General features: G+C 41.3%; 1 protein-coding gene across 1 annotated transcript; it reads left to right on the top strand.

The window, feature by feature from the left end:
- The first annotated feature begins 5,406 nt into the window (after nt 1-5,406).
- Nucleotides 5,407-11,179, top strand: ncam3 (neural cell adhesion molecule 3). The gene is made up of 17 exons (XM_068758748.1): nt 5,407-5,488; nt 6,167-6,238; nt 6,379-6,573; nt 6,707-6,836; nt 6,907-7,082; nt 7,371-7,488; nt 7,742-7,896; nt 8,054-8,193; nt 8,291-8,426; nt 8,530-8,697; nt 8,858-8,977; nt 9,190-9,192; nt 9,353-9,480; nt 9,565-9,733; nt 9,812-10,007; nt 10,110-10,255; nt 11,160-11,179. Exons 1-17 carry the CDS (start codon nt 5,407-5,409, stop codon nt 11,177-11,179), a joined length of 2,154 nt encoding a protein of 717 aa, XP_068614849.1.
- The last annotated feature ends 932 nt before the right edge of the window (nt 11,180-12,111 follow it).

Genomic DNA, 12,111 nt, shown 5'->3' with positions numbered 1-12,111 from the left:
CCGCGAAGGGGTATGAGGACGAAGACGAGGAGACAAATGGCCCGAGAGGACTTCCCTTAGTGCTTACCTGCTGGGCTTCATCTCAAGTCAGACATCAAGGAGCCCGGGAAGTGAAGTGAGTTTAATTTGCTAAATCAACAAAAATGAGGAATCAGTGAGTAGATAATCATCGGGTCAAGAGATGCCCAGGCTAAAACATTAACAAACATTTAATTAACTATTAAATGTTAAATTAAGTATGAAATATTAGTAGTGAATATTCTAAGGTCTTTCCTGGGCATGGCTCACTTCTACTGGAGCCGCTTGTTGCCGTCACAGTGTCTCTCTATTGTTTACAGGCCGTCTCTCTTCCTGCATGTCTAACATTCATGCCGAGGAGTGGGTGTGTTTTTTTTTGGGTGGTCACCACTGGTGATGGAAGGAGTAATGCTGTCGAGCTTAATGGCATGTGATCAAGCTGGCCCAGAAAAGACTAAACAAAATAAACAGCAGAAATCCCTGAATGAGGCTCCGAGATGTCAACAGTCAGGGAGGTCTGAGCGGTTCCCAGAGACAGGGAGAGACTGGTGGTGCATTCAGAGTCCCGCCGAGAGTCTCGGATTAAAACGTTTGTCTCAACATTTTGGTTAAATCAAACATGAAGCAAGGTTGTCATAGTCTTCTAAAGTTTCAGGTAAAGTATAGTTCCACAAAAGAGCCATCACACACACACACACACACACACACATTAGCGTTAGTACGTTACCAATCAACACCGGACAAATTAAATCAGGTCATCAATACCGTTGGCTTACCGTGAAGACAAAAATCATGTTGCTCGTTATAGTTTATATTTTTGTTATGGTGCCTGCTCAGCAAGGAAACAGAATAAGGACATTTTATAGACAAGGGAAACTAACACTGAGCCCAAGGATGCATTGGAAATGCTTTATTTATTAGGACATTTTTTATGAAAGAAATCTAATTTCCTCTTTTCAGGTTTTCACTTTAAATTGTGAGACTTTAAAATTTAAATGTGGCCAAATCATGAAGTATTTTTATTGTTCTTTCCTGGCTTGGTATTTGTAAGTCTGGTTTTCCTTTCTCTAGTCGACCATGTTAAATTCTAGAGCACCTGACCTGGAGTTTAATTCTTCATAATGGTGAGGTCCAGATTTGGGTCATTTCTTAATATTTTCTATGTGTGACAGAAAGTGAATAAGGTTTTGCTGCACATGGTCATAGCAAAACCTTTCCTTTTCCCATCATCAAGTCCCCAACGCAACAACTCAACAAGAGGATAAGATAAGAGCTTACTTGCTCACCAAACATCTGCCTCATTCATGAATGCTGTTGGCTCTGCACTGACTGACTCTGTGTTCTACCAGATAAACATTTATTCATAAAGACAATTTTACCCCCCCATTGTGTCTAGATTAATCCAAAGCACAGCAGCTATTTAAGACAGTCAGTTTTAATGTCTGTAAAATTAGAGAATGTTTGGAATACGGCATCCTCGACGGAAGCTTTTCTCAAATATCAGCTGCAGGCAGCAGGTCATGGCTGCTGCAGTGATTACTGTGAGTGCAGTAATTTCACAATTCACAGCAAACCCGAGGCCAGAGTGAGGAGAAGCAGACACAGTGTCTCTTTATTCGGCGTTGTATGTCTAAAATAGACAGTTGATTAGACTGCACACATGAACAGATGCTTTTTCTAGACAAGCTGACTGCAGACCAGCCAACCATCTGTCTTCCTCCTATTGTTGACGCTGATTGTATTTTGAATTTCAGTGACGTCACGCAACATTGACAGAGCCTCTGGATCGTGTAGAGTGGCTCCAGATGACAGATCAAGAATGATCTTAATGACTGATGAGTTTAGAACACTTCGTGGTGGATGTGAGTACTTTTCCAGACTTTAAATGTCGTCGCAAATTGAAAGAAGATCTGAGGATGATTACTTCATCCCTGACTTGTCTTTTATGTGCAGGGTCTCAGTGTCATTTCTCTTATGACACTTGATTAAAAACATTAGTAATAGTGCTCACTCCTCAGACATCGGTGTCGCAGGCTCCATTAGAACAATCACAGATGCTCACAGAAACTCAAGTGTCACCTGTCTGTGTTTCTAACAGTGCTGATCCACGGCGAGTTTCCTCTACGGCATGAAGAGGTCAGGAAAAGCGTAGCATGGAGCAGGAAATGATCCGGGTTACTCCTATTATCAGTCGAGGACATGCGGAGACGCAGGAGCGCCGGACAGGTCCAGGATAGACACAAAACCCTGAAAACACTCACAATGTACGCACTATGGTGAACAGGAGGGGAGCACACGGCTTTCTCTGTGTATTAGTTGTTTATGAAACAACAATGGTTGGCCTACACCGAGGTTCTGTTGACCTCAAGGCGCCTCTCTACTTTTTTTTTTCTCTTTGCATAAATATAGAAGCAGAAGAAACTTTCAGACTGATAACAATGGACCAAATAGAGGAAGAGGAGGAGATCATTTCTTTGTTCGGAGACAGCTTTGCTGCTATTTTAGCAAAGTGATGACGCTAGAGATATACAGAGACGATAATCACGGCAGTAGCTTCGTTATTCAAGAAAGAAGCCGTTTTCCGTCAATGTAATATATATATACTGTATACTGTATGTATTTTTTTATCGTATATTTCCAACAGAATACATTCAGTTCAGTGTACTTTAGCAGAATATCAAGTAAATCGTGCTTGAATGTACAGTACAGTACACATGAAACATTTGGCTTTTAATTTAAATAATACAGTATAAAGTTATGTGTTCATTAATTATTTAGGCCTATTGTGAAGAAGTATCTATATTACTTTTATCAAAGATTGCATATATTGAGAACAAATGCCCAACCCCTGTGGATACAGGATATAAAGTTTTTATTTATTTTACAAACAGATTATCATAAATTGATCTTCGACTGGACTTTGATCTTTGGATCTTGATAGGAGGATTTAGAGCTAAATGAATATAAATATAGAAATACTCCTTCCTTGGTGTGGTCACACACATTATGCCCATTATGCCATGCTATAGAATGAGGTGTAAGCAGTGCACTGAGAATGATGGTATGTCTGTATTTTGTCATTTATTTTTTGTTAGTATTTATTTTTTGTGAACTTTGATTGAGTGAAAATGTTGTAATATCAGCAGAGGAATTTGACTTACGTTATTACAAAACTTCTTTTTTGTAGTGAATACATGTTTTTGCAGGAGAGGTTGTACATTTAAGTAGTCCTGATATTTTCTTCCACGGTAAAGTTTATGAATCAGTGAATGTGTCAGTCTTTGACCTTTAAACTTCAGTCAGTCTCATTTTATTGGCTCAAGAATTGGCGACAGCAGTTGTTTTACGGTGGATGTGTGATGCAGACAGTCATCCGATTAGCAGCCGTCCGTTCTGCTCAACCAAGCCTCGATGACCTCTTTATGTGATTCGGTTCTCGTCCTTCACCACTGGTGCCACCCGGCGAGGCCTTAGGCACCGATGACCTTCTTACCACAATAACTACGTCAACAATGAAGCCTTTAAACATGGTGCAGTGGCAGCTCAGTTTCCCCAGGATGAAAATGAATTGTGACGGAGGTGGAAATTTACATCCTAACAGACAGCGGCTGTCGCCAGAAGTTCACGCTCACTAATTGGTTTACCATGCCTTCAGATCCAGTGTAACAATTAGCTTCAGACATTCTCGCTCCTTTACGGTGGGCTGCAACCATGACGATGATGCTGGACTTGCCTCTTTGATAATCATTTAGCTTGTATTGTTTGACGTCCTGTAGGAAACCTGACTGTCTGTTCTGATCCATAATGGGTTGTTCTGAAGAATGTGGATATTAGGTGATCAAAGCTCGTTCAGGGTGCTAGTTTAAAATGTGCATGAGCCGGATGTCTTCTCTGTCATTGAATAAAAATATTTCAGTAAGAAAAATTCTGCTCAGTTACATGGTCAGTCTTTCCACTGTTGATAATTCCCGGATATTACCATTTCTGAGATGTTCTGTTATTTTTTTTTTATTGAATTGTCATTGAGAAGGTATAACTGGGAAAATAATCCACATGCAGAAATCCAGAAACCTGAAAATGAAGCAGGCAAAACATTATTCATTTTATTATTTACACTTGCGTTTTTCCTGTTGTGCTATGTCAATAATGCTACAGTAAAAGCTTCATGCATACCACGGCTGACTATGACAGTGTTATCGTACAACTTACACCAGGGGTGTAACTTTCATTTAGGCCTTGATTAAAGCTTTTAATGTATTTTTATCTCACCACTACTCATTCAACCATATGCGTTTGATTAAATGCACAAGATGTAGTTAAAAAACAGTCTAATTCGGTTCCTTTTGCAATCACGGGGAAAGAGCTTCAAAGAGAAGGAAATGGCTGCTTTAGCAGAAGAACCGGTGCTGCAGAGTTCATTTGAGGTTACGCATCCGAATGGAAGAATTTGAACGGTGGAAGGGAGAATAAATATAGTCAGATTTACTCAAGTGCTGTTCTTGAGTGTAATCCTGAGATATTTGTTTGTACATTTTTAAGCATTATTTTTTGGGGGGCATTTTGCCTTTAATGGACAGAACAGCTGAAGATGTGACAGGAAATGGGAGAGTAAGTTGTGAACATGTGGCAAAGGGCTGCGAGCCAAAGAGGACTGCAGCCTCCGTACATGGGACACACTTTCACCCCTGCCCTGGTTGTATTCTTTAGGTGTTTCTTCATTTTATTTTATTTTTATCAAAACCTATACTTTTTGAGCCTCTTCATCTCAGATGCAGATATTCTCTCTTTTTCAGACAGTTACTTTTACCAAATAAAATATTTGCTCAGTGACAACCACAACCAACAAGACATTTTATTTCCCAATAGCTACTTTTACTTAATAATTTAGGTAAATTGCTTACATTTTTACAGCAGTAATTGGGAAGAAAAAGACAAACAAACAAGTGTGGACAAATGTGACTTGACAGAGATAAGGAGATGAGACATGAGAGAGGGATGATGTCCATCCCTCAACACCCGTCGTTTGTCTTCATTAATGACTTACAGTAACTCTGCTGTGGCTAAGAGAGGGATGAAAGAGTGATACTTTCTCTCTCCCTTTCCCTCCACCCCTTTCTCATTTCCTCTTATCATGAATTTGCCCCTATATAACCCCTGACACAGACAGTTATCTTAACACAGTTATGTTAGATCGAGAATAGCAGGTGTCAGAGACATCAATAGTTGACGTTTCTTTGTTTGTAGCATATTTTCACTTAATTTTGAAAGCTCGAGCAAATATTTTGCCATTCTGTTTGGCTGTGTATGAGGATTGGAAAGCCATAACTCTGAAAATAACTCCTATAGAAGTTTGATTTAAGTCAGATAGCATTGACAGTTAGCAGCCTAATGAACATGAACCAAGACACGCTCATCCTAAGAATGGCTCTGCTGCCACTGCTGCTGATGGCGGTGATGATGTGCAGGACAGGTAAGACAGCATTCAATATTAGCAAACACACAAGGTTGTTGTGTTTGGATGGATATGACCACTGAAGTACTGAAAATGTAAACAAAAGTAAGTTCTGTGTATTTTCAAGACAATAACTGACATTTTTTGTCAGAAATATTCGAATGTTTCAGTTTCCAGAGTTTTAAAGGCAAAGTAAGGATTTGAAGATAGATTATATCTCTTTAATCAATAAAAAGTTGCAAACAACATCTTTCTGCAGGTTTTTGCTGTGGAAGCTAAAGATGAGCTTAATTTTGTGGGCTATAAATGGTTATTAAGCAATTTAATAGACCATATGGAACATCTGACCCATGAAATTGTAAAAGCACCCTGTTGAATTTGTGTAATGTTGCTCCATTTATTTTTAAATAAAAGGGAATTGTATTTCTTTTTTTTGTTGTGAGGTTAAATCCAATTGGTTTTCCATCAATTTAGAGCCAGTCCACACAAATAAATATATAGTGTATATCTGTATCTGTATCTGTTAATTCACGGCAATAAATAGCTATATAACAATGTATATTGTGCAGTTTTAGATTGGAATTAGGATTAGTATAAGAATACATTTTTCTTCATAAAAATACTGATTTTCCTGGATGCATAAAAAAAAAAAAAAGCAGAGTTGGGTACTGAAACAAAAGACTTCTTCTCCTCTAGATGCAAAAATGGAGATAATTACAAGTAAACAAGACGTGATGGTGGGAGAAGAGATTTTGCTGTTGTGTAAAGGTGAGGCATTTAAAATTCATTTGATGGTTAATAAAAGTGGTCCATGTGAATTTAAACAAGGGGCTCTGAACCACAGCACCGGTCTGCATGTTTAGTTTCACGCCGTCTCGTCCTCCTTTCTCCATCCCTCCGGTCCATAGCTGGAGGAGAGGGAGACATAACGTGGCAAAAGGATGATGAAGAAATCGATGATGAAAAGGTGTCACCGGTGGATGAGACCTCCTCCAAACTGGTCATTCAGAAGGCTGCCATGAAGGATGCAGGCAGGTACATCTGTCTGTGTGAGTTCAACAACGGCCACGGCGACAACGTTGTGAAGCAGCTGTATGTTTATGGTACGTAATATTTAGCTCGTTTACTGAGACAGATCTTCCAATCTTGAACTTGTGGCCAATCAAACAAACCCCCATCTATAAATATGTTTGGTGCTTTCCTTACATGCAAAACAAGCATCTTAACTGCTTTCAGAGGGTCCGTCATTTGGACAGACCTCCACCTACCATGAGTTCCTGGAGGGCACAGACGGTGCGCTGCCTTGTGTGGTGACTGGCCAGCCAGCGGTGGACGTTCACTGGATCAGAGACAAGCAAGCGATCCCGTCTAATAGTAGGACAAGCACCTTGGGACGGTTTCAGGGCGTTGGTTCTAGCATCTGTTACTTGTCTCAGCTGGTCATCTTCACATTTCTCTCTCACGTCAGAGGGTATGCGTGTGCATCAGCTCATTGATAACACAGTCGTTATTGAAAAAGTGAAACGAGAAGATGCTGGGACCTACCGGTGCCAGGCCCAGATCAGAGGAAGACCCATCTACCAGGAACTGGCCATCTCCGTCGTTGTAAATGGTTGGTGTGTTTGTCTTAAGATAAAATAGTACTTAGTGATCCGGACGGCACAAAGATCTTTCTAGTTCTAGCAGAACCTTATTTCATATCTGAACCATTTTCTGTCACTTACCATTTGGGATGTGATTTGTTTTTTGTTACTTGGGTCCTTTACTGAATCAGCAGTCTACGGGCGAGAGGCGGGGCACACCCTGGACGAGCCGCCATTTCATTGCAGCTTCATTACATTTTTGTGCGTGAATTAAATGTAGTTTAAATACGGTTTGAAATGTGGTTTCTTCATTGCAGCTCCTCCGACTGTGCATTTGAAACAAGAGCAGAAAAAGGTGTTGGCCGGACCACAAACACACGTCACCTTTCTGTGTTTAGTGGATGGACTACCAAAACCTAACATCACCTGGATCATGTAAGTCCTGATCTGAAGAGATGGGGACATCTTTTTTTGTATCGCCATGAATTCTGTTTCGGAAGAGACATTATGCATCGGTTTGCCAATATTCTGATAAATGGAATTAATTTTGATGAAGTCTCTTGACTTTGCATTGAAGTTAATTGCGTTCCTTCATTCAGTTGATTGGGGAGTTTCTCATGAATTAAAAAAACAATTTTCCTGCTATTTTTGTTGTTGAAGTATTTATATTCTGCTCTGCCTTTTCCAGGCCGGTGATGATTGACCCGTCACATCATCTGTTTAACTCCGACCGTAGTCAGCTCACTATCAGGTCGGTTGCCAGGGCTGACTATGGAGAATACGTCTGCACCGCCATCAACAAGATCTCCGAGAGCAGTGCTACCATCATGCTTCATGTTTTTGGTTAGTTCAACTTTGTTTAGTTGTTACCAAGCACACAAAGAAATAGCATGGATATCTATGCAATGGTAAACAATTCCTCTGAGCAAAAGCTTGTGGAAGTCAGGATCATTCCTGGATCTTTAAATCTTAGTGAGGTTCTACTTGCGCTTCATTTCAGAGGCCCCCGAGGTGTTTGTGTCCGCAGAGAAGCAGAGCGTACCGCTGAGTGAGCGAGTATCTGTATCCTGTAATGTGTCTGGTCATCCTCATCCTCTGCTACACTGGCTCAACAAGCACAACGGCCAGACGCTGGTGAGAGTGCGGCTCCAGACACACACGCAGCCCCATGGAGGGTTAACACTGCAGTCGCCCGTCCAGCTACTCCATCAACCTGAAATCACGGGTCCCCATGCAGGACTCTACCTCTGGCCGCGTCCATGTCGCTGATGGTACATTGGTAATTGAGGAGATGATGCCCTCTGATGGTGGCCTGTATTCCTGCATGGCTGTCAGCGCCTCTGGAAATGCATCAAGAGACGTTGCAATATACAGTAAGAGGCCTTCTCAACAGTCGGCCTTTCCTCACGATCGACTTTTTACTATTCTTTTCCCAACTCTGCCTCCCTGACTTCGGCTTTTACTCCCGACTCACAGCTCAGCCGGGTTTGCCTCTCTACCTGTCAGTTTCACCCGGACCCACCTCGGTCATCTTCTCCCTCAAAACCCTTCCCATCAATGGCGGAACGCCAATCACAAGTTTTGTCCTGCAGTGGAGACGATGTCCTGCAGAGCAATGGGAGGAGATCACAATCCCATCATCAGGTAAAGCTGCTTGTGAACTCGTTGCAGTTGTTAGCGTGACTCGCAGTGATTCTGTCCTTTTTACTTCACGGATTCATCGTTAACTTTATTCTACGACAATAACATTCGATTGAGCAGATTAACTCCCGCTGCCTCTTTCTCTGTCTGCATTTGATTTTAGATCCTCTCGTTATTACTGGCCTCAAGCAGTACACGGCGTACACAGTGCGTTTCGCTGCCTTGAACGCAGTGGGAGTGGGACAGTTCTCGGTTACAAGCACCGTCCGCACCAAGGGGATATGTAAGCGCCATACACACACACTGACAACCTGGCAACACACCAAACACAGATAATGAGTGTGAACATATGTTTGAGTCCGTTTGGTAAATGTTGCGTGTCTAAGCAAGACTTCCCTTACTTATCTTTTTCCTCTCTTATCCTCCTATCAATCCGATGACATCGTCATCATCTCCTGCCTCATTCATGCTTCTGATGACATCATCCAACCACAGATGGTAAAGTAGACGCAAACTATGAAGGAATAAATTATATTTTATTTTACCAATCACTATGTAGCCAAGACAAGTATCGAAATCCAATAATGGCGTCTTAATTGTCGAACATGATTGTGTGGTCACGAGTTCGTGTTCCTCCCTCTCTGCCTTCTGCTGGCAGGAGAGCCAGACAGGCCGGTTCTGTCAGTTGACAAGATGAAAGTGGAGAGCAACTCCTTCTTTGTCCCTCTTAAACTGCTGGACGAAGGTGGAAGTCCTCTGCAGCACTACAACCTAAGACACAGACAGGCAGGCGATGCTGCAACCCTGTTTCTGCATGTGGATTACTCGTTGCTCCTTTGTGTCCTTCAGTGCTTCTTTATGCCCTCTCAGGATAAAGAGGGAGCTAAGTGGGAAGGGATGCAGCTCGGGTCCGAGGCCGACTCCATCTCCCTTCAAGACCTGTCTTTCAGCTTAATCTACCAATTGGAGGTCACAGCAGTCAATGCTAACGGCTCCTCTCTTCCTGCTATGCTCAATTTCACCGTCGGAGAGCAGCCCGGTACGTCCCCAATCCCCTGAAATATCACAACCACAATGAAGCATTCACATCAAACTGGATTCTCTGCTCCATTCAAAGCGAGCGGCCACAGAATGACCAAGGGCAGCGTGGTTGCTGTCGTCATAGTCATCTTCCTGTTGGTATTCTTTGCGGTCGACGCTACCTGCTGCTACAGGCATCACTGCGGCCTTCTCAGGTATATTGCCGTGAAAATGTTTGGACAGAAGGTTCCAGGCATGAAGATGCTTGAAGAAGTAGAGGGAACCAATAATGGGTGAGTTGGCATTGGGAGGTACCTTGAAAAATTTGAGTCATTTTTTTATTTTATTTTTTATCAGACTTTAACATATAATGTTTTAAATCTTTGTTTGTGTAGCGAATTGAAGTTGAAGGAGGGCATTACCGCACCGCCAGGCAGCATACGGCTGGCGGGGGTCCAGGCCAAGGAGGCCGGGCAGCTCACAGAGGTCACCTGCGACAAAGTCTCCCTCACGAAACACGAGTATGTTTATTCACTCTCACGTAGGCAGTCTTACCTACACCACTTCAAAGCATGGCGTAGGGCGAGCAGTAAACCAAATGTTATGTCACTGTGGCCACATCTGAGTCGGCGCAGTGACCCCCCCCCCCCCCGTTAAATGCAGAGCACTTGTATAAAGTCAGAGTGAAATGTGCAGAAAATGATGCAGACATATTCCCTTAAAGCAAGACAATCAAATGAGCCTTCATTATGTCCTAAAGCGCAAGCTATTTTTTAAAGTCCTATTTTGTTTCTAGTTATATGTTTTTATATTTGATTATTTCTTCTCCACAGGAAAATGCAGACAGGTAGAAATGTGCAAAACACCAATGCATGATTCCAGAAAGACGGTAAAAGAAGAAACAACAACGTTGACATGTGAATCAACACGCGGTCGATGTGTAGAGAACAAAGGAAGATATTAGATGCATCACTCACTCTTCATTGCTTCCTCGTACCTACACGTGGGATACTACTGCCATGGGAGTGGTCCAACAGATTGCATGGGGAAACACTAAAATCATTGTTGTTTGTTCAAACTGGGCTGGTTCTGTTGTTTTGTGCTGCTGGAACCCATGTTCAGCCTCCCCTGTTCTCTCCTCCGGGTGGAAATCACCCAGCTTCTGTTTGGACACGTGGACGGACCGAGGCTACTGGCTGGTCATGATGCCATACTGTCGTATTTTTGTTGCTATGGCTGCACTGAGTTTGATTATTTCAAGTTATAAGCGGCCTTTGGCCTTTTTCTGGGTAATCTTCACAGCTGCATTTCACAGGGTAAAATAATTGTTGTATATCCTTGCTATTATTTCACAACAAATGTTTACTGCATTTTGATTGCTGCACACAGACACAAGATCTTATTGTATCTTTTTGAATTCATCTTGAAAATCGTGTGTAATGCAGAATATTCTGATGACACGTAAAACAGTTTTGCCTCTGTTAATCATGCATTTCATATATATATATTTTCATTATAATTTTAATAGTGCATTGTGGGCTGCTCTTTTTTCTTACGCAATGTTGAAATCTTTTTGTGTAGTTTAAATAACACTGCATCCTGAAACCGACCAGTATTTTTGAACCATTTAGAGAGAATATTCACTTAAATGGAACCTGATAATTACCTAACTGTAATTACTAGGCACTGATATTTATTGTTTTTAAAACCACATGTTTGTGATATTCATCTTGAGAGGCTTTCAAATTGAAGCTATAAATGACTTCCTGTTTTTTTTTGTGAAAGAGGTTTTATATGATTTGCAACTAACACTCACCACATAGTCCTGCTATTACGATCCTCGGTGAAATTTAAAACATACATAAACTAACAAAACTGACCAATGTTCAGTGCTTCAGTTCTTGCAATTTACCTGATCATATTAATAAAAATGCATTAATATTGTTATACCATTTAACATTTTGGTTGTGCATAATGTTATATCTTTGTGTTTTATACAAACATTGACAATACAACTGCATTATGTGTTCTGTCCTCACCACTGTTCAATCAGGCTTGCAGCTTTCGTCTGATTTGTCCTTCCAACAATCCTTTTCTGCTCTCGCAGGCTCTAACTTATTTTATTTTTTTACTATTCAGTAAAATTCTCATCACAAAGTTTTCAAAAAGCCAACATTTTCATTCAATTTGCAACAGATTTATTGAGTCAGATCCAAGTCACAGTTTCTAAGTGTTTTTTTTTTAAATATGTATATATCTGCAGCTACTAAAAAGCCTTTTAGGTTGTGGCCTTGGAGCACCTCACCTAAAAGCAATACACAGGGTATGAGAACAAAACTGGACAAGGCATGTGTGATATCTGAGTGCAATAATGTCATCCAGTAAATTAAGGTAAAA

Source organism: Brachionichthys hirsutus, chromosome 3, assembly GCF_040956055.1.
Source record: "Brachionichthys hirsutus isolate HB-005 chromosome 3, CSIRO-AGI_Bhir_v1, whole genome shotgun sequence".
In the NCBI taxonomy this organism is placed as follows: domain Eukaryota; kingdom Metazoa; phylum Chordata; class Actinopteri; order Lophiiformes; family Brachionichthyidae; genus Brachionichthys; species Brachionichthys hirsutus.
The sequence above is the reverse complement of the archived record's forward strand: the minus strand, read 5'-3'. Positions and strand labels throughout refer to the sequence as shown.

Bases quoted from the DNA above. Each gene is read 5' to 3' on its own strand.
- ncam3 (XM_068758748.1), top strand. From the start codon at position 5,407: ATGAACATGAACCAAGACACGCTCATCCTAAGAATGGCTCTGCTGCCA. The intron at 6,239-6,378 runs GTGAGGCATTTA...TCCGGTCCATAG, and splicing joins GATTTTGCTGTTGTGTAAAG to CTGGAGGAGAGGGAGACATA. The intron at 6,837-6,906 runs GTCTAATAGTAG...TACTTGTCTCAG, and splicing joins AGAGACAAGCAAGCGATCCC to CTGGTCATCTTCACATTTCT.